Here is a 21,781-nt window from a genome sequence, read left to right as displayed (position 1 = left end):
TTGGTAAAATGCCTCTTCATTTTGTTTTCCATTGATGATTTTATTTTATGAGTTGCATGTGGGTGCCTACTCCGGTGCCTTGCATGAGGATCTCTTTGTGGGCCTAGCCTCATATGGATGTTTCGCCTGGAATGTCTTGAGTACTCGTCGAAGTGTGGACCTAACCTCGAATGCACACTGACTAGTAAACCAAGTCAGGAATGAACACTTATTTGCGCACTAAGGTGGGATAAAATGTTTTCCCAAGGGCCCAAACGAGAGTGCACACTACTCGAATGCACAGTTCGTGGCTGGTTGAACGGCTCTTTGCCGGGACGTTGCTGGAATAAGTCACGTTCTTTTGCCTTTATCCTACTTCGAGACATATTGTCTGGTGCGCGTTACGTCTTGATGCCCTCAAGGAGCTGGTTCACCAAGGTGGTCTGTTGCGCGAGGGCGCTGGTCAAATTGGTGACCTGCTGGGCAGGTTGTGTTCCATTTTGATTAAAAGAGTCTGGATAGTAGGCGTCTTCATGTGTGGTGAAAGTGTAGTGGATTGAAGGTACAAAGCTTGAGCCCAGAGTGGGCATTCCTGTAGAAAAGTGGGGTGAAAATAACCCTGGGTAGATTGCGGGATCGATGGCCAGAATCGAAATTGCCAGAAGTGGCCTCGAATTGGATTCGACAACAAGTCGGGTCGTCAAAGCAAGCCAACCCGCCTGGGTAGTCAGAGCGTGTGTAGGGACACTTTGGGGTTGCGCATGGGCTGGCTGACGCTGAGTCGCGGCTTACTCCCGCGAGCTTGGCTGACGCTGTGCAGCTAGGCTTGCTACTGCGGTGGGTTGGGCCTCCTGCCCAGGGTTTTGGGGATTGGGCTGCTGCAAAGGCAGTGATGCATGCATCTGGGCTGTGGCCTGGCAGCATTTGTCATGGCTGTTGGGTCGTAGCGACGGTAGTGGTATGGCTCCACGCTTGTGGGACTCCACCCGCTGTTGCATTGAGCCTTGAGGATTGTCATCTTGGGGCTATGTCCTCGTCTCCACTCTCCGGTCCAAATCCTTGTACGTACGGGGTTTCATTCGTCGTGGTGTCCGAATTTCCTACCATTGTATCCTTTCTCCAGGGATTGATCAATAAACTTTTCTAGGAAAAATTAATGGATACAACGTGTGAGAAATTCAACGTAACAGAAAATTCAAGAAACCAAATGCAAGAGGCTTCTTTGAGTATTTGAATCAACTGTTCATGAAAGCACCAATTTGTCTAAGCAAATTTTTTCCGTCTCTAGTTTTGACGAAAATGCACCTGCAAAACAATCAATACCTTTGATCAAGAACCTAAGCCTCCCATGGGGGGTTAGGCCAATGGATCTCCGATGCCTAAGTTAGTTTCTCCGAGAAAAGTAAAGTGTTTAGGATTTTTAGGGTTGTAAAAGCTTACCAAAATTTGGCAGAATAGGGGGTATATATAGGGGAGTGGCTGGCTATGGTGTTAGGGTTTTACCTTACACATGGCGGCATCCTATTTGCCAAGGTTTTATAGAGGAATATTTTCAAGATATTAAATAAGAAATAATATCTTGAGATAATGAAGTAATTATCCATAATTGATTTAAATATGGATTACTTACTTGAATGGAGTCAATCTTCAATTGAGAATGTATTAAAGATAGGATTTGTGTAATTAATCATTATCTTTAATGCTTTAACTTTTCCTTGTCAATGACATGTGAGCTGTGGGCAATCACATTCAACTGCAAGGACCTTCAGGGGTGTGAACTACTCATGAGAGTATCTAAGGAGCCTACCCATTTGATGAGTGCAATCTTGTCCTTCTTGAGCAAAAGTCCACGTGTCGTCTATAGAATTTTTGGAATTATTTTTAGCTCCACAAAGAGGATCAAAAATCCAAACCCAAGATTGGAAAAATCACAAAGTACCTCACCGTATCTAGATTAGAATAATCAATTATTATGCAAACATTGAATTTGGTTTGATTAATGGTGGTGGGCGGTGATGGTTTGGGGTAATGAGGTTGGGGTTATGTAAGAGAGAGGGGGTAAAGTTGTGGGTCGGTGTGGCATATAAGGCTGAGAATGGGGAGAGATTTCTTCTTTTTTCTCTATTTTTTTATAATAAAAAATTAAACTGTCAAAGAAAGAAACGATAAAAGAATGGAATAACCTTTTTATCGCTATATTTGGATGAGATTATGGGAGAAATTTCGATTTGGACTATCATTGATAGCGAACTTCACCACAAGGTAAAAATTAATAGTTTCAACACATATTGATTTAAAAGTAGCAGCTCACCACATGACTATGAAAAAAATTTAGCCTATAATTAATGATACACAAAAGAAAAGAGAGCATAAAAAAGGAAAAATTGACCTTTCCAGAATAGGACTTACTAGCAAGGATGCCCGCGCGTTGCTGCGGGAATGAAACTTGTATAACACGTATAGAAGTTCTAAAAAAATTATATACGTATATACAGTAGACAATACTATTTACATACATGTGCAAATTTATTTACAACTCTATCAACAATAAGGAACAAAATAGGTGTCCATGGGCGAAATGAAGTTTATGGTTGTAAATTGTCATATTCCATACATGTCAAACTTCATTTAGGAAACCAAAATCAAAAAGAATAAAGTGATAAACACGCAAAACAGTTCACAATATAAAACCGTTGCTTCACTAAATAAGCAGTACCAACAAAATCATGCTTGTTTTGCTGCAAAAGAATAAAGTAGAAAAAGGGAAACAAAATATTTATTTGTTGTTTTATTTTATGTGGAAAAAACTTGGAAGGAGAAGCGATAGTGAAAAGATCATATTTATTTCAAATTTTTAGATAGAAAAATAGTACAGAAACCAACAATGAAGGCACATTCTGAGAAAGTATTGATGAAACCACACGGTACACATACCTGCTTAAACCTTTCCTCCTTTTGCTCAGCCTGTCTTTGGAGTAGATTAGACAAAGGGAAAAATTGTGTTGCGCAGTTTAGAACCTAATATAACAAAAGCATAACATAAAAAAAAAAATTAAAAAAAAAATAAAAAAATTCCAGAACCTGAAGTGCCTTTTGAAAGCTTGGTCCTACTTTGAAAATCTACAAAGGGAAAAATTGTAAACCCAAATTAAAGCTTCTTCTCTTACTCTAAAGAAAAATGGAAACTTTATATGGAAAAAAATTGAAATTCTGCGTAATCAAAAGTGGATCAAAACTCTAAATAGATTATCTTAACGTGTAGGAGATCGTTGTTAGAATTTGAAAACAATTGAAACTTCATTTTAAAACACAGACTTAATCAATTGATTTATATTTAAATGGAAAGAAAGTAGTGGTTAGTTTTACCTATTGTTTGTTTAGTGCCGCTCAATTTCCAATTTGTATTAAAAGCTTGAATTTTTACTTTCCTTCCATTCCCCTGTGCATAATGGTCCAGTAGCTCTTGTTTACCTACAACAAATTGAAAACCATTTGGGGAAAATAACTAAGCCTTTTGTTATTAGATTCTTGGTAGGCAAAGCAAGAAATTTACACACAACAAAACTATTAAAACTTTAAAACCCAATTCCCAAATTAGGTTCTCGACTGGCTAATGATCATATTGGATATAAATTATCATCCCGAACACTGCAATGCTTGATTTTATTTTATTTTTATTTTTTATTTTTATTTTTTTAGAACATTCTAGTTAATCATTATTTAACTGAAGAATACAATTTGTAGAACAATAATTAGCAGATAAAACTAAAGGGAACAAAATACCAAAATTTGCAGTTAACAACATAGAGCTAAGTGAAAAATACAAAAAATAAGGATACGAAGGCAACCAAAATGTGACTCTTACCTGGGTTTGGTTATGCTTCTATCAACTGCTGCTCTTAACTAACGAAATAAGCAATCTCTTAACGTAGCACATTTAGTCATCAATCCCTTACACACACACACACACACACACAAAGATATTATGTATTACATTCTAATTTTTCTTTACTTACATTTTCATTCTATTTCTTCAAGTGTGTAAACTTACACTAATTCTCCATAATTTTCAGTCAATTCCATTGTAATTAAAATAAATATTGAGTATACACGCACTTATAAACACAAAAAATTCAGTTTTCCATACGAAAGCACATACGTCAAATCAATGTTCCTACTGTATTCATTTAATCAAATGAAGCATCAAATATAATAATTAAATTATACCTCTAATTTATAACCTTTTTATTTCGCTTCATCTGCAGCTAAAACCAAAATTTAGACAGTCCCCAATATAATTCTATCAAATACCAGATAGCAACACCATGTAAAAGTTATATTGGGTGTCCACACCCACACTTATACTTTACAAATAAATTTGAACTTTGAATCACTTGGGCTTCAAAAATATTTGCACATAAATTTGAAAGAAGATGAATAAATTAAAGAAAAATCATATCTACTGGCAATTCAGACAGACCTAGAGTTGCTATCGAGCTCTGCCGAAGACAACTCTGCACTGTTGACAAAGTCTAGAACAACCTGGAAATTTAAAGAGATCAAATTTAAAGCCAAATAAGCAATCATTTACTGAAAATCTTCACAAAAAAGTGCTAGTTTCACAAATAAATGAAACCCAGATTAAATTTCTTGATTAAAACTAAGAACTTCTAAGCTTAAGAAAACCCATGAATCCAACCATAAAAAATATGCAAACTTTCACACTGGCAAACCATTCATAAACCAAAAATGATATCTTAAACAAAACACATGAATCCAACTCAAAAAAGCTCAAATTTAAAACAACCAACACAAATAAAATATCAAACATGGTTCATTGTCTCTCTTCGCATTTTAAATCACATAGTGTTGCCCAATATATTATCGTATTAACATTTCACATACTCATGCATTAGATAAAAAATTATATCTATATTAAAATTACATGGACTGCTTTATCATGGTTTAAGAAAGCAACCACAAATCTTAGTATCTACATGTTCCTCAAATTATCTAAAATACTAAAGCAAAACCCTCACTTCTCACTACATGTTTAAGATACATGAACCCATACAAACCTCTTCACCATTCACCAATACCATTGGTGCTCAAAAACCAAAAGAAAAAAAAAATCATTAAATAAGATGGCTACTAACCAAAGCATCCTTTGAACAAATTAAGAAATTCAAATAAAATTAAACACTCAGAAAAAAAAAAAGAAACACAAAAAAGATATGCATGAATTGTCAAGGAAATCAAGAAACTAATAAATACAAAGATAAGTTTGAATTGTTAATCAAATAAATAAATAAGACAAAGCATTTCCAAATTATGTCTGATGAGTTAATGCTATGTGATTGCCCTGGATTCGTCTTTCCATCCTTTTCAAGCCATGAGATGATTGCTTCTGGTGTATTACCAAGAATATGGAGGCTGCGCTGATAGTGGCCAATTGAGTTCCAAGACATGTTATTGAAGCGGTTTGCAGGATTGATCTGCCCAAACCCAAATCCTATGAAATCGATAACGAAGAAACAAAGAATAAAAGGAAAAATGTATTATAGCATACTATGTCCTGCTTCATACATATTTAACCCTTCAATTAAACACATTTCCTTTTCATCAAAATTAGCATGAATATAATAGTGCTTCCAGCAGAAAATAAAAGGAAAAAATGACAACCGAAAAAAATTGACAACCCAAGACATAAGTTTAGAACAGGTCAAACAATGACAACCCAACAAAACCAAAGATTTAATTAAATGAAGCATAATTCAGTAAATCTCATAATTTATTTATTTCATTTTTTTACCAATCAAACAAACCATCACCGGAGAAAGAACCAGCACCAAAAAAAAAAAAGAAAAGTTAAATACCTTGATCGCAAACAGCTTGCCAGGTTGCAGACAGAAAGGCCAAAATTCAAACAACTTCTTTTGCTGAAACCAAATATGAAAGCAGATCAGAAAGGCAGACCCAAAGCACGAAAAAAGAATCAAACAACATACAATCAGCAAAGCAGAAAACTCACCAAAAAACCTTAGATCGCATTGATGACTTTTCCTGAAACCAAAAATCAAACCGCATCGCACAGCCACACACTCATCAACACCATATTAAATTTCACATTTTTAGGCGAGGGTAAACTACCAGAAACGAAAAGGATTTATACCTTTTATCAAAGATCTACATCCTTGGTTCTTCCGCCATTGCTTGTCTTCTCCTGTCTGGGTTTTACATTCCTGGCAGTCTCCTCCTTCCCGGTAGTTTTTTGTCCTGCAAAGAGAAAAAAATTAGGATTAAATTCTAACGCAAGGTTCCTTGATTCTTCTGCTTCAGAAATTTGTTGTCGCATAGCCAAAAATTAGAGAAAATAAGCTTAACAAACACGCAAACAGAGAGATGAATGTGCAAAATGAGAGAAAAGAAAACTAAACCAAGATTGGTATACAAAAGAGCATTAGATCTATAACCTGGAAAACAAAAAGAAAAAAAAAAAAAGCCATACAAAAAACCCCAAAAAAAAAAAAAAAAAAATTACGGACCTTAAGACAGAGAACAAACAGGCAGACAGAGAGATCAATGTGCAAAATGAGAGAAAAGAAAACTAATAAGGGAAATAAATATCTCTGATGATTCCCCCAAAATCTGACCTAACACACTAAAAAATTCGAAAATAATCCACAACAAAAAGCCAGATCTAAGCTGGTAGGAAAAAAAAAAATTTTAAAAGCACTTAGCTTTCGAAATCCAGGCATGCAGCGGTAGATCCGGATAACCCCTATCCCCACTTCTGAAATCCATGACTCATACCTTTCCCCTTCGCTCCCTTTCCATCGTCATCTCTCTCTCTCTCTCTCTCTCTCTCTCTCTCTCTTTCTTCCGCTCTCTGTCAGAGTCCATCCCCCCGAAACCCTCCTTGAAGGACAGCAAACGAAACTGCACACAACAACCCTCGAATTCACTCAAAACCGAGAAGATAAAACCCACTTTCCCACCTCTGAAATCCATCATTCATACCTCTCCCTGCTCTGTCTTCCCCTCGGCATCTCTCTCTCTCTGTCTTTGTCTCTCTCTTTCTTTCTCTGTCTGTCTCTCTGTCTCTCCGTTTCTTCCGCTCTCTGTGAGAGCCTAATTTCCCCGAAACCATCAATGGACAGCAAGTGCAAGCCTTACACGGCAACCCCTTAATTCACTCAAAACCGAGAGGACAAAATTGCCCTTCCAACCTAGTCCACATATAATGGGTTTCTTGCAAATATGGTGAAATGAAGGGGTAATTCGTCCTAAACCGTCCGGACAAAATCACCCTTATCAGTTCAAATAATATCCTTCAAACCCAGCCCAATTTTCATGGTTTTTTTGTAAATAGCGTGAAATCAAGGGGCAAACAATTGACTGTAGCCCAATGAACAGTCAATTGCTCCCTAGTTTTAGAATAGATAATTAGTCTCGTTGGGACCAGTTGTGAATGAGATTGGTCAAATGTATGTGCGTCATGTTTAGTAGAAGGGCTAGATTGGACAAATTGTCTTTGTGAACTATCTCATAATGGTTTAGTAATTGAAGATGAATTTCAGGTATGTATTTCTGAGTTTGATTATTGACATTGTTGAATTACAAGATAATAGTTAGAAGAATGTTGAAATGCCTCTGTAAACTTTCTAGATCTCCAAAAAGATGAGACTACCACGGTGAACCACCAAGTGATCCCCTTAAAAAAAAAAAATTGTGGTGTTGTAAAATGTCAATGTTAGTTATGTAGTTAATAAACTCGCAATAATAACTTTGTGATTAAAGATAAAAATCCATTTCAGTCTAAATCCAACTTTTCATTCAAGTTCTCTGTAATTCAAACCGATAGGCGTACCACTTAACACCATTGATATTGCCAACGTCTTTCTTCATATGTTGCTAACATTGACATTTCACGGACCGTCCTTCAAAATTTAATATTGTACCGACAGGAAGTGATGTAATTATTCGCACAACAGAGAGAGAAGGCAGCTGCGACGGTGACACCAATGCTACTAAAGACTGACCACATCTTCTCCAACCCACCCAAGGTTCATTCTTTATTTATTAACTTGCTCCGAAGGACAAGAAGAAGAAGTTGCAGAAGCAGAAATGGTGGAGATGAAGGAGGAAGAGTCTCAGAAAATTGCGGTTTTCAAAGGCAGGGAAATATTCGGGTCCAATGCTCTGCACTCGTTTGTGGCTCTGGGTATTTGGCTGGGTACAATCCATTTCAACGTGGCTCTGGTTCTTTTCACAATATTCTTCCTTCCATTTTCCAAGGCCCTTCTGTAGTGTTCATCCTTCGTTACTTCACAAATCCTTTTTTATTTTCTAGTTTGTTTTTTGGGGTGCGTGTACTTATCACATACCCTAATAATTTCTGTCCGTTGATCTTCTCTAATTCATTTGATCCGACGGTTAAAAATTAAAAATATATGTGAGAAATAAAATGAGGTGTATGGATATCACACCTCTTGTTTATGCAATCTAAAGACATTGGACAAGATATCTAGCTACCAATGTTCTTTTGAATTAAAAATTCAAATTTGTTGTTGCTTTTTTAAGAGGATTAGCTAGACTCACAGAGACATTTCAGCCTTATCATGACCATCATCGTATAATTCACCAACGTCATGAACCCATAACATATCGTATAGAATATGAGCCCAGAATTCATTCCACACCATTGAACCACCTTGTGCTCGTTAAACTATGTTGTTTATACAAATGAGAATTCAAATAAAATCTATAATTTATGAGATATATTAAAGGATAAATTATATTCTTTAATATTATATATATATATATAGAGAAGTGTTATTGATACTTCAAAATTCTCATTCTACACTGCTTATAAGTGTATTTTTCTTTCTTAATATAGAAAATTTGGAGTGTAGAATGAAATTTTTGAAGTACTAATAACAATTTCCTATATATATTAAACCAAAATATGGAGCATTTTTCAAAAGCACAAAAAAATAAAATAAAATAAAATAAAAGAAGAAGAAGAAGAAGATATTAAGCTTAATTACATTTCTTCCATTAAATTTGACATGGATACATTGTCAAATAAATGTACCCATATAAGTTTAAAAAATGGGTTAGAAAAAAATCGCATGGATTTTATATAAAAAAAATGGGTACATTTATACTAAAATATGTTACATTTTACATATAATAAATTAGTATATTTAAGAATGGGTACATTTAAGATTACAAAAAATTGAAAATTTATACGAATGGGTACATAGATTTAAAAATTGAAAATCTTTTTATGAAAAACTAATGGGTACAAACTTATTCTAATTTTTTTTTTTTTTTTTTGAAAGGGGTGTGATATCCACACACCCCATTTTACTTTTCATACACCTTTTTAATTTTCAGCCGTCAGATTGGATGAATTGAAGAAGATCAACGGACAAAAATTATCAAGGAGTGTGTGAGAAGTAAAATGGGGTGTGTGGATAGCACACCCCTTTTGAAAATGTTTTGAATTCAAAATCATTTAAAAGTTTAATAAGGGTGTGAGTATAAAAACCCTAAATCCATTACTAATTTTTATTTTAAAAAATTATGTAACTGACATTTAAATTCATTAATATATTAATGTTAGGAATTTTGATCAAAATCTAAAAACCAATAAGGTCTCATCAACATTAATAACTAAGGACTGGATATTAAAAAAAAAAAAAAATAGGGATTAGATACTAATTTTTCCTCTAAGTTATTAATTTATTTGCTGATATTTTTGAAATTTTCAGTGCATTTGGGTTGCTTGTGTTGTTTGTGATCATCCCAATTGATGATAAGAGCAAAATAGGAAGATCACTTTCCAGGTAAAAGTTGTACCCTTTTTAGAGCTTATATTTCGGTTTATCGTAACGGATTAGTTAAGATAGGACGGTTGTTCACAAAGCGGAACTGACAAGTACACAAGTAACTTGTTTTGGTTTGAATTGGATTTTCAGGTACATATGTAAGCATGCCTGTGCTTATTTTCCCGTGACGCTGCACGCAGAGGATATCACTGCCTTTGATCCTAATCGCTCTTATGGTATCTTCTATTTTCATCGTTGATACTAGCATATGTATATGTGCACACACAAAGTGTGTGAGAAAATTTTTTAATTTTGTTTTTGAAATAGAAGGAGAGAGGAAGAGACTGATAGAGATTGTGGGGGTGGGAAGATTTTTTTTTAATTTTTTTTAATTAGATATATGTTATGATAGGTTTTGAAAAAAAAAAACAACAAAATTTGATTATGTGAAATTACATTTTTGCCCTATATTTCTTATTCATATTCTGTTTTAATTAGAGAGTTAAACTAGTAATTTCATAAAGTTTTGGTTGACAATGAATATTATATTAATTAGTAGGGATATAAAAGTAAAACTGGTTACAAACTTTTAATCAGAAATATAACCGAATTACACTAAATGGATATAAACCACGGTTTAGTGTCCTTCCAGTTCGATTTTTGAGTAAAAGATTGTGAGTTTAAAATATATTTTCTTTCGAGTAAAAGATTGTGAGTTTAAAATATATTTTCTTTCAGGTCGCAGGTAAGGTCATAGTACCCATTAATATTAACGGGTTGAATTCGTATCGGATCATATTACTCGTTATTTTAACGAGTATTACACCACACGACCCGTTAATATATCGGATATGACACGAAAACAATATAAACACGGAAAACACGACACGACACGACTGCTAGGTCTAATTGTGACTCGTCAAATTTGTGCATGTTTCCCCAATGTATTTTTATCCCATTAGAAGCTTTGATGAATTAATAATATGAGTGGCATTTGGCTCTCTGTGGTTCATGCAGTCTTTGGTTATGAACCACATTCGGTTTTAGCAATTGGTGTTGTCGCACTTGCTGACCTTACCGGGTTCTTGCCTCTCACCAAAATCAAGACCCTTGCGAGTAGCGCGGTAAAATTTCTTTGCTTCGTTGGCACAATCCTTTCTTCTTTTTATATCATGTCTCGACCTTCTTTCTTACAAATTTTTAGCTATAATTTGTGCGGGAATTATGTTTAGGTGTTCTACACACCATTCATGAGACATATATGGACATGGTTGGGTTTTTCACCGGCCACAAGGAGTAATTTTATCTCCCACTTATCCGCCGGTTATAGTTGCATCATTGTGCCTGGTGGAGTGCGGGAGACATTTTACATGGAGCCTGGCACTGAGGTTTACATCTACAAAATCTTTCATGTGCTCTTGCTGTACCTTTTCATCAAGTCATCTGTTGCTATATGCACTAATCTGACAATCAGCTGGTGTCTGTTTTCTCAATTGTAATTCCGTTTCTAATTGCTAATCGGTTGCTTGCTTTGTAGGTAACATACCTTAAGTCGAGAAGAGGATTTGTTTGCATAGCCATGGAGATGGGCCATCCCCTGGTTCCAGTTTTCTGCTTTGGTCAGGTATCACCATTTTCTATCTAGTTTTTGCACCCATTAAGTCATCTACAAAGTTAGCCAGTTGCATAATATCTGTTTTGAATCTGTTAATTACTGGCTTTTCTGGTCCAAACCTGTATTGATTTCAATAGTTTTCTTGCTTTTAAGATTAGTTTGTTGCAATTTTTGTGTGGTTTCACGCATCTAATTTCGGGATTATTAAAAGGGCCGTTACGTTTATTATATCTTTAGTTGTTGATTGTACTTTTCTTTTTTCTCTCATGCATGTATATCATCTAGCAATGCAATGATAATTTCCATTTCTTTTCTTACGATCCGTCCATGTTGCAGTCAAATGTATACAAATGGTGGAGGCCAAGTCGGGATTTAGTTTGGAAGATTGCTAGAGCTCTCAAGTTCCCCCCAGTTTTCTTCTGGGGAATATTTGGGTATGCATTCTGAGTTATCGTACTCTTCATGAGTAGAACTTTTATCTTTGCAATTAGCTTTGGAAAGTATGTCTGCAGAAACTGAAAGGAAAAACTATTCCGCTGAAAAACGTTCCCGTTAGATTGAGAAGAAATTATACTACTATTAAAGCATTATTTACTTTTACTAACCAAGCAAGGAATTTTTTTTTTAATTCAAATTTTGCGTTCGACCTACTCTGTTGACTCGTTATGTATATTTGTACATTGATGAGGATTGAAAATGAGCAGCACTACGGTTTCAACTGTTAATGGTTTATATCATGCTTCTCCGCTGCAGAACTCCTGTACCCTACAGTCATCCAATGCACGTGGTGGTCGGAAAACCAATCGATCTCAAGAAAACTCCGCAACCCACCATGGAAGAGGTATGAATTGCACCCGAACAACTGAGCATATCGGATGTGTTTAGTCCCCTGTGAACATTCAATCATGGAGAACCGGTGCTTGGACCGTATTCATATTACTTTATTGCACTCTTTCTGCTGCCCTGGACTTCATCTTCTATGCGCATCATTCTTGAATGAATGTTTTTAATACATAAACAACAACAACAAATCTTTATCCCACTAAGTGAAGTCGGTTATATGAATCCTAGAACGTCACCGCACTTGGTTTTGCACCATGTCTTCTGTAAGCTCCGAGTATTCCATATATTTTCTTAAAGTCTTTTTCCAAGTCTTTCTAGGTCCTCCTCCACCATTTTTGCTCTGGCCTCCGTCTCATAGTCGCATCTTCTAACAGGAGCATCTGTAGGTTTTCCGTTTCTGTGTCCAAACCATCTTAACCAATTTTCTCTCATATTATCTTTAAGAGTAAAGTACAAAAAACTACCTCAACTATTTGGGTTACGACAGTTTCATACCTCATCTTTTAAAATTAACAATGTCATACCGCATCCTACGAATTTGTGACAATGTCATACCTCTGTCAATTTTTCTGTTAAGTGCTGACGTGGCAAGAGACAGGGACCACTCACTAATCCAGCTGAATTAAAAAATAATTAAATATTAAAAAAATTAAGAATAAAAAAACATAACAAAAAAATTTCCTAGAGGTGCGGCATCCCCTTTCCCCTCTCCTTCTTCTTCTCCTTCTTCTTCTTCTCCTCCTTCTTCCTTCTTCTGGTTTTTTTTTTTTTTTTTCTGGGTTGCAGTTTCCATATTTTTTTCCTCCTCCTCTTCTTCCTCCTTCTTCTTCTTCTTCGGTTAGGTTTTTTTATTTCTTTTTTTTTTTAATTTTAAAATTTACTTTTATTTATTATTTTAATATTAAAAAAATATTAAAAAAAATTTAGTTTTTAATAATTTTTTAATACAAAGTGGTCCCAGACTCTTGCCACGTCAGCACTTAACAGAAAAACTAACAGAAAAATTGACGGAGGTATGACATTGTCACAAATTCGTAAGATGTGGTATGACATTGTCAATTTTAAAAGATGAGGTATGAAACTGTTGTGACCCCAATAGTTAAGGTAATTTTTTGTACTTTACCCTATCTTTAATTGCGACCACTTCTACGCTACCTCGGATATCCTCGTTGGTTTTGTTTGTGCAATTGAACCTCCATTCGATTCACATCTGGATTCACATCTCTTATCTTCTACAGAGCAGTAGCATGTGGTTTTACATATTTATAAAGCTTGTTTACCGGAGAGGTCTCTCCTAAGTAGAAAGCTATTAATGTTTTCAAAACCTACAAATATAGATTTAGTTTCATAGCGAAATACATGCAAGTGAAGTTTTAAATGTACCGGAAATAAAAAAGTTTTATCTGGTGTTGACTGGGTGCTGCAGCTTCACGGAGTTATATATTTTCACAACTTTGTAGCTTAATATCGGTGCTGCTGGATTTCTGAGTTCATACTTTTTTCTTTTCCAGGTGAACGAAGTGCACGGTCAGTTTGTTGCAGCATTGCAGGATCTTTTCGAAAGGCACAAGGAACGGGTTGGTCACGCCAACCTTCAGTTAAAAATTATTTGATCAGACACTATTTTTTTTGTTTTCCCTATTCATTTTCTGGGAAAGTTAGTGTTAACTTGTTGTATTAACTATGAAGTTAGATTGTGAAAATAATGGTTGAAAAGTTGCCTTTGGTATATAGGCTCATTTGTAAGTACTTTTAAAAGACTAAAAACATTTTTTTTGTGAAAATATTTTTGGAATCAATCTTTAATAAAATTCAAATGAATCCTAAAAAAGCGCTTGAATGTTTTTTTTCAGGAATCACTTCAAGTGCTTTGAAATTCAATTTTTCTTCTTTTCTAAAAGTGTTTTTAATTATTCTAAAAGTACTTTTAGATGACGGTTTCATCTAGACAACAAAAAGTGGCATAATCATGTGTGTGACTAAAGCGCTCTCTAAATTTATTCATGCGTTCTCAATAAAATTAGTGATTATACACAGTAATAAAGACTATTTCATTTTTCAATTAATTGTTTCTCTCATTAGTCCCCACTTGATTGCCTACACAAAATTATTATGCGATTCTAAAATATGGAAAGAGATCATATCTGGATCTCTTTCACTAAATCTACACAATCAATTAATCCAGATTCTTGAAATTTGACCTAACAGCTACAAACAGGAGGTCCCTTTAAAAGTTATAATAGCCGTTAGATCAAATTTCAAGAGCCCGAATTTAATGATTGTGTGGATTTGGTGGAAGAGATCCGGAGAGGATCTCTTCCCCATTTGTCAAATCGTATAACCAGTTCACTGGCTATAATATAATGGACAAAAGTTTTATTTATCATATGTTCATGCATATAATATTTTGGTGCCACAAATTATATGTTGAGAATGAGTACCACATTGATGAGAAGATGAATTTTGCATGAGCTTATAGGTAAACTAGGCTACTCTCTATATTGCCAATTGGTTTTATGATACAACCTTAACTTTCTTCATAGTATCATAGCAGATTGTCAAATGTGTGAAACTAAACAGCCACACGTCTCCACGTCATCCCATTCTATTGTTCACATGTTAAGCTTAAAAATTCACCACACGTGAGGAGACATGTTGACAATGAGTCTCACATTGATGGGAGGAGGAACCTTGCATGAGCTTATAAGTAAGCTGGATTACTCTTCATATTGTCAATTGATTTTATGATAGAACTTCAATTAATTTTTGCTCTTCAATATCTTTCAAAACCGAAAGCAAACTAGCTCTATACAATTCACATTTCCGTCGTGCATGCTCAAGTTAAGCTCTAGTTCTCCATTTTCTGGTCCTCGTCATCCTGCAAAGTCCAAATGGAACGCAAATTAACCATCGCCTACTCAACATCCGCAAAACTATACACCAGAAGTCAAATAATCGAAAAAAAAATGAGAACAAACAGATTTATCCCACAAGATAAGCATGTGCACGAATCTTCCATGTCTCCAGTACTCATGATCTCTTGCCAACTATCCCTCTGCACCTACTTCAAAAGACAACGAAGCCCTAATATTATCATTAAGGTATTTGAGCGGTTACAAGGAAACTGACAGTGGATAGAGTTTCGAACCCCCGTTCACGATCACCGAAGGTATTGTTTGATGGACTTCCAAGATGAAACCCTTCTTCTCTTCCAGCTGTATTAGCTATAGCCACCCTCTCGCCGTTCTGCATTCTATGAAGCTCTGCTTCAAAGTTGGAATGCTCACAAGGCACAGACCTTAGCTTGCCTGTCCTTCAAGTAATCCAAGATCAACTGAGTGTCGCCTCCAAGGGTCCCTTGCTTACAACTCCTCATGTAATTCCTGCTGTCACACTCCATGAAGCCAACATTCATAATTCCACCATATTACGTGACGAGGGCAGACATAATTCCTCTGCGGCCAATCCCAGCACCCTGCAAGGTATCAAATTATCTGCAGAACCCCAGACATGACGATGAGAGCGAAGGTGTCAAATTATTTTTAGGTTCCAAAGCACTTGAAGTGATTTCTGCAAGAATCATCTGTTGTATACTTCTTGCAATAAGCATTTAAGTGTTTTTTTTTTTATCAGAATTCAGTTGTATTTTTTAATAAGGATCGGTTTCAGAAGCACTTTTAATAAAAGTGTTTTCTGTCATTAAAAAAAAAAAAAACACTTCCAAACAAAACATTAATCGATAATTTTTATCGTTTGATGTCTGATCGTGTTAGTCAATTACTCTAAAATATTTGATATATAATTAATGATACAAACAAATAAAAAAATTTAATTGGAAAATTGATTCTGAAGGAACGTGAATACCATGTGAGCGGAGTCGGCGACTCACAGTAGGGCACCGTCCAGTAATTATTTATTTGTTTATTAATTAAAAATCCACAAAAAAAAAAACGGGGGAAAAAATAGTACTCACTAACCTCGCTGGGACTGTTGTGATTCTTGTGAATGAGATCATTCCACCAAGCAAGTTTAAGAGGAAATTTAGTCGTTGGTCACGTGCAAGTTCGTCATGTTTACTAAAAAGGCTAAATTGAACAAAATATATTTGTGGTGTGGTACAATCAAGGTTATAAAAAAAGTTAGGTCTTAGTTGAGCGACGGGTTGAGGGTCTATGCAGATCACGCAAATTTAATTAAGCTCACCTCCTCCATTTTAGTATAGATAATATTATTTGTTTAAAAAAAATTGTGCCTACTTACATTCTAAAAAATATACTTGTATTGAGAATTTGAAAAAAATAAAACTTAAGTCATTATGGCATTGCATTATTACAAACTAATGCAATAAAAATAAGAAAAACTCAATGATTCAATGCCAATATATATGTAAATGGTTCGTGCGGAGAGACATGGAGAAGAGAAACACAAAACAGCAAGAGACATAATATGGGTTTTTTTTGGTAGGTTCCCATAAAACATTTTAACTTAATTAAAAATAAATAAAAACAATGGAACTTTAAACCTTGAATCGCCTAGCCATTACCTAGCCCGCCAGCCCCTACGTGATTTTCATATACATTTTGGCTTAAATCACATCGGTCCTCCACCTTCTAGCGCCTAAACACCGCCTAGGTCTATTTTTAAGACAATGGGTAAAATGTCAATGTTAGCAATGTAGTTAAAAAAAACTCTCAATAATAACTGTAACTAAAGCTCATTATCTATCTGTCTAAAATCGAACTTTTCATTCAGAGTCTCTCTAATTCAAACTGCTATGTGTATGACTCGCACATGATCAAAATGATGGAATTTGAACAAAAAATTTGAGTTTGGATAGATTAGTAATGAATTAAACCCAATGATATTGCTAACGGTTTTCCTACTATATTGATAACATTGACATATCACTCACGCCACTTCAAAATTTAACATAGTTTTAACTACTGTTTGGTCTATTTCATCATGTAGTATGTGATCCGATTTGTTTATTTTTTCAAAACAAAAGGTTAACCCTGCAAAAACTCACTGAAATTAAATTATTTAGCATTTTCTAACTATGATCAAATAATTTGATAAACATAAGCCTTTGATAAAGAATGTAGATGCTTGAGACGATAATCAAACAGATAAGCGATTATAATACAACATGATCTTGATTCAGGATTTCAAAAAAATGCAGTTTTGATTATTAATTTGCATCATGAGCCCAAAGAAGTTCACATCAAATTAACTTATTAACTAATTAGTACTCTGACAATAATTTCATTTCACGTGGATGATAGTAGAGCAACTTATATAGAACGAGTTCATCACCAAATAACGACATCATCTAATATCGTGTGGAAGTGTTTTTAAAATTATTGAAAACACTTGTGAAAATATTTTTAAAATCAATCTTTAGTAAACTCTAAGTATGTGTGTAAAAATACTTAAAATACTTCCTGCAATAAATATCTTTGGATGCTTTAAAAATGACTGAAAACATTTTTAGAGAAAATGTTTTTCGATTCCAAAAGCATTTGAAGTGATTTTTACAAGAAACATCAGTTATGTGCTTCTTCTATGAAGCATTTTAGGTGTTTTTCTAGAATTTACTTGCATTTAACTAAACTAAAGATTGGTTCAAAAAATATTTGAACCAAAAATATTTTGAGTTATTTTAAAAGTACATCCAAACGAAATAATGTTTATTTTAAAAAGCACTTACAAAATGCTTTTGGAATCGTTGTCATAGGGTCGGTATAGTTACCAAATTTGTTACATGGGTGGAGTCGTCTACGTCTTCTCTCACTTTCTTGGTCTTTTATATACATCACCGATAGAAAGTGATGTAATGATGCGTATAACCCAGAAACAGAGAGAGAAGGCAGCTGCGACGGTGACACCAATGCTACTCAACACTGACCACGTCGTCTCGATTCCACCCGAGTTTCAATCTTTATTTACACATTAATTTATTGGATCGGATAAAATTGCTCCGAAGGACAACAATAAGAAAAGTTGCGAAGAAATTGCAGAAGCAGACATGGTGGAGGTGAAGGAGGAAGAATATCAGAAAATGGCGGTTTTCAAAGGCAGGGAAAAATTCGGGTCCAATGTTTTGCACATGTTTGTGGCTCTGGGTATTTGGCTGGGTACAATCCATTTCAACGTGGGTCTGATTCTCTTCACGATATTCTTCCTTCCATTTTCCAAGGCCCTTCTGTAAGTGTTCATCTTTCTCGAACCCTTTTTTTTTTTCTTTCTAATTTTTTTGGTCATTTAATTTATTGATTTATTTTCTGAAATTTTTGAAATTTTCAGTGTATTTGGGTTGCTTGTGTTGTTTATGATCATCCCAGTTGATGAAAAGAGCAAAATAGGAAGATCACTTTCCAGGTAAAAGTTTACCCTTTTTAGTGTTTTTGCTAGGGAATAGCAATGCTACTTTTTGAGAGATTTATCTGTGCAGAACGTCATGTGCGCAATTTTTTGACTTCAAATTTGATCCTATTTAGTGACGTTGATTGTATTTGAATGTTGAATCATCGTTTAGAGCTTATAACTTTTGTTTATAGTATCGGATTAGTTAAAGACAGGACGTCCTGCACAAAACTGAACTGACAAGTTTACAAGTAATTTACTTTTGTCTGAATTGGATTTTCAGGTACATATGTAAGCATGCCTGTGCTTATTTTCCTGTGACGCTGTACGCAGAAGATATCAATGCCTTTGATCCTAATCGCGCTTATGGTATCTCCTCTTTTCATCGCGGATATATGGAAGTAGAACTGGTTACAAAATTTTAATTAGAAATAGAACTGAAGTACATAAACCACGGGTTTCGTGTCCCTCCAGTTCTATTTTTGAGTAAAAGTTTGTGGCTGGTCTTGTGTGTGTTTCCCAATGTATTTTAATACTATTAGAAGCCTTGATGAATTAATAATTTGAGTTGCATTTGACTCTCTGTGGTTGATGCAGTCTTTGGTTATGAACCACATTCGGTTTTGCCAATTGGTGTTGTTGCACTTGCTGACCTTACTGGGTTCTTGCCTCTCCCCAAAATTAAGGCCCTTGCGAGTAGCGCGGTAAGAATTCTTTGCTTCGTTGGCACTATCCTTTCTTCTTTTCATATTGTGTCTCGACCTTTTTTCTACAACTTAGTTATACTTTGTGTGGGAATTATGTTTAGGTGTTCTACACACCATTCTTGAGACATATATGGACATGGTTGGGTCTTGCACCGGCCACAAAGAGTAGTTTTATCTCCCACCTATCTGCTGGTTATAGTTGCATCATTGTGCCTGGTGGAGTTCAGGAGACATTTTACATGGAGCATGGCACTGAGGTTTACATCAGCAAAATCTTTCTTGTGCTTTTGCTTTACTTTTTCATTAAGTCATCTGTTGCTATATGCACTAGCTGGTGTCTGTTTTCTCAACTGTAATTCCGTTTCTAATTGCTAATCCGTTGCTTGCTTTGAAGATAGCATTTCTCAAATCGAGAAGAGGATTTGTTCGCATAGCCATGGAGCTGGGCCATCCCCTGGTTCCAGTTTTCTGCTTTGGTCAGGTATCACCATTTTCTATCTAGTTTTTCTCCACCTGTTTATTAATCTGCAAAGTTAGCCAGTTGCATAGTATCTGTTTTGCGTCTGTTTGCTGGCTTTTCCGGTCCAACCTCTATTGTTTTCAATAGTTTTCTAGCAATTTCTGCGTGTTTTCACGCATTCATATTTTGAGATTATAAAAGGGGCATTAGGTTATTACATCTTTAGTTGTTGATTGTACTTTTCTTTGTCTCTCATGCGTATGCTTCATCTAACAATGAATGATATTTCCATTTCTTTTCTTACAATTCGTCCATGTTGCAGTCAAATGTTTACAAGTGGTGGAAGCCAAGTGGAGAATTAATTTTGAAGTTTGCTAGAGCTATCAAGTTCACCCCAATTTTCTTCCGGGGAGTATTTGGGTATGCATTCTGAGCCGTCGTCTTCTTCTTAATAGTACTTTTCATGTGTAAAACATTTTATCTTTGCAATTAGCTTATGAAAGTACATCTGGAGAAACCGAAAGGAAAAACTATTCCGGAGAAAAAATTTCCCATTAGATTGAGAAGAAATTATACTACTGTTGAAGCATTCATTTCTTTTCACTAACCAAACAAGGAACTTTTATAATTGAATTTTCGCGTTCGACCTACTCATTTGTTATGTATATTTGTACATTTTTATGACTGAAATTTAGCAGCACTACGGTTTTTGGTAACTGTGAATGGTTCATATCATGCTTCTCCATTGCAGAACTCCAGTACCCTACCGTCTTCCAATGCATGTGGTGGTCGGAAAACCAATTGAACTCAAGAAAACACCACAACCCACGATGGAAGAGGTATGGATATGTGTTTAGTCCCCTGTGAACATCAATCAATCATGGAGAACCGGTGCTTGAACTGTATTCAAATTACTGTATTGCACTCTTTCTATTGCTCTGGTCTTCGTCTTCTCTGTGCATCATGCTTGAACGAATGCTTTAATCTTGCCCCCAAAAAAAAAGACCGTAATGCCTGTTCCGTGCCACATCCATCTCCATCTTCTACAGAGCAGTTTTACTTGAGGACTTTCTCTCATACATAGAGCTATTATTGTTTTCAAAACCTACAGATATAGATTTACTTTCGTAGCGAACACATGTAAGTGAAGTTTTATCCGCAAAAAACAATGCCTTATCTGGGTTATCCCACTAAGTGGACTCGGCTGGATGCTGCAGCTCGACGGAGTTATATATTTTCACAACTTTGTTGCTTAGTATCGATGCTGCTGAATTTCTTGAGTTCATACTTTTTTCTTTTCCAGGTGAACGAAGTGCACGGTCAGTTCGTTGCAGCACTAGAGGATCTTTTCGAAAGGCACAAGGCTCGGGTTGGTCACGCCGATCTTCGATTGAAAATTCTTTGATCAGATCTTACGTACTTTAGTTATGTCCACCTTCATGCAGCTCCCTCTTCATTTTTTTTTCTGGGAAAGTCGGTGTTAACCTGTTGTATTAACGATAAGGTTAGTTGTCAAAACCTTCATCTGGAGCAACAGAAAGTGACATAATCATGTTTGTAAATTAACATCTCTCTAATTCTTTCATACTTTCTCAATAAAATTAGTGATTAGACACAGATAATGAAGACACTTTATTTCATTTTTCAATCAAATTGTTTCTGGCACACTCTTTCCTACTTGATCGCTTACGGAATTATTTTTTAAGTGGTACTGAGATACGTCAAATGATATAACAGGTCACGTGTTATAGTATAAGGGATAACAATGTTGATCATTATTTTTTAACAGATATAATATCTTGACGCGCTTATTATATCAGAAAGACAGAATACGAAGTGGGTCATTTCTGAATTTAACAATTTAGTGCCCTAATCAATGATCATAATATGAGAGAGAAAACTAACGATATCATCATGTGTAAAAAGAGAGAAAATATTATTTCAGTAAAAAGGAGAGAATATAATTTGTGGAAAGAAA

The 21,781-nt window shown here is 35.2% G+C and overlaps 2 protein-coding genes and 1 long non-coding RNA gene across 13 annotated transcripts; 2 read left to right on the top strand and 1 right to left on the bottom strand.

Annotated features, from left to right (window-relative positions):
* Positions 1-2,445: 2,445 nt before the first annotated feature.
* Positions 2,446-7,108, bottom strand: LOC148698758 (uncharacterized). 11 transcript variants are annotated; one of them, XR_015957787.1, is made up of 9 exons: positions 6,152-7,039; positions 6,011-6,042; positions 5,856-5,918; positions 5,399-5,474; positions 4,460-4,521; positions 4,207-4,279; positions 3,346-3,450; positions 2,914-2,997; positions 2,446-2,717 (listed from the first exon to the last, which is right to left on the bottom strand). It is a non-coding gene; the product is annotated as an uncharacterized LOC148698758 (long non-coding RNA). The 11 variants fall into 11 exon arrangements; XR_015957795.1 differs by having other exon boundaries at positions 4,207-4,238; positions 6,152-7,038; XR_015957788.1 differs by lacking the exon at positions 4,207-4,279 and adding an exon at positions 3,845-3,930 and having other exon boundaries at positions 6,152-7,038.
* A 957-nt stretch (positions 7,109-8,065) lies between these two features.
* On the top strand, positions 8,066-14,002 carry LOC137748995 (diacylglycerol O-acyltransferase 2D-like). Its single transcript, XM_068489175.2, has 9 exons — positions 8,066-8,285; positions 9,759-9,833; positions 9,966-10,051; positions 10,833-10,939; positions 11,048-11,203; positions 11,353-11,439; positions 11,767-11,864; positions 12,184-12,271; positions 13,785-14,002. The coding sequence occupies exons 1-9, from the start codon at positions 8,107-8,109 to the stop codon at positions 13,884-13,886; spliced, it is 978 nt and encodes a 325-aa protein (XP_068345276.2). The 5' UTR covers positions 8,066-8,106; the 3' UTR covers positions 13,887-14,002.
* Positions 14,003-18,000: 3,998 nt separating this feature from the next.
* Positions 18,001-21,425, top strand: LOC137748794 (diacylglycerol O-acyltransferase 2D). Its single transcript, XM_068488982.2, has 9 exons — positions 18,001-18,477; positions 18,577-18,651; positions 18,920-19,005; positions 19,234-19,340; positions 19,445-19,600; positions 19,738-19,824; positions 20,126-20,223; positions 20,555-20,642; positions 21,107-21,425. The coding sequence occupies exons 1-9, from the start codon at positions 18,299-18,301 to the stop codon at positions 21,206-21,208; spliced, it is 978 nt and encodes a 325-aa protein (XP_068345083.2). The 5' UTR covers positions 18,001-18,298; the 3' UTR covers positions 21,209-21,425.
* Positions 21,426-21,781: the final 356 nt, after the last annotated feature.

The sequence above is a fragment of the Pyrus communis genome, chromosome 2 (genome assembly GCF_041283825.1).
Source record: "Pyrus communis isolate YQ-2024b chromosome 2, ASM4128382v1, whole genome shotgun sequence".
In the NCBI taxonomy this organism is placed as follows: Eukaryota; Viridiplantae; Streptophyta; class Magnoliopsida; order Rosales; family Rosaceae; genus Pyrus; species Pyrus communis.
Note: the sequence above shows the minus strand (reverse complement) of the source record. Positions and strands in the feature narration are given on the sequence as shown.

Bases quoted from the DNA above. Each gene is read 5' to 3' on its own strand.
- LOC137748995 (XM_068489175.2), top strand. From the start codon at position 8,107: ATGGTGGAGATGAAGGAGGAAGAGTCTCAGAAAATTGCGGTTTTCAAA. The intron at 8,286-9,758 runs GTAGTGTTCATC...TGAAATTTTCAG, and splicing joins CCATTTTCCAAGGCCCTTCT to TGCATTTGGGTTGCTTGTGT. The intron at 10,052-10,832 runs GTATCTTCTATT...TGGTTCATGCAG, and splicing joins TGATCCTAATCGCTCTTATG to TCTTTGGTTATGAACCACAT.
- LOC137748794 (XM_068488982.2), top strand. From the start codon at position 18,299: ATGGTGGAGGTGAAGGAGGAAGAATATCAGAAAATGGCGGTTTTCAAA. The intron at 19,341-19,444 runs GTAAGAATTCTT...AATTATGTTTAG, and splicing joins AGGCCCTTGCGAGTAGCGCG to GTGTTCTACACACCATTCTT. The intron at 19,825-20,125 runs GTATCACCATTT...TCCATGTTGCAG, and splicing joins CAGTTTTCTGCTTTGGTCAG to TCAAATGTTTACAAGTGGTG.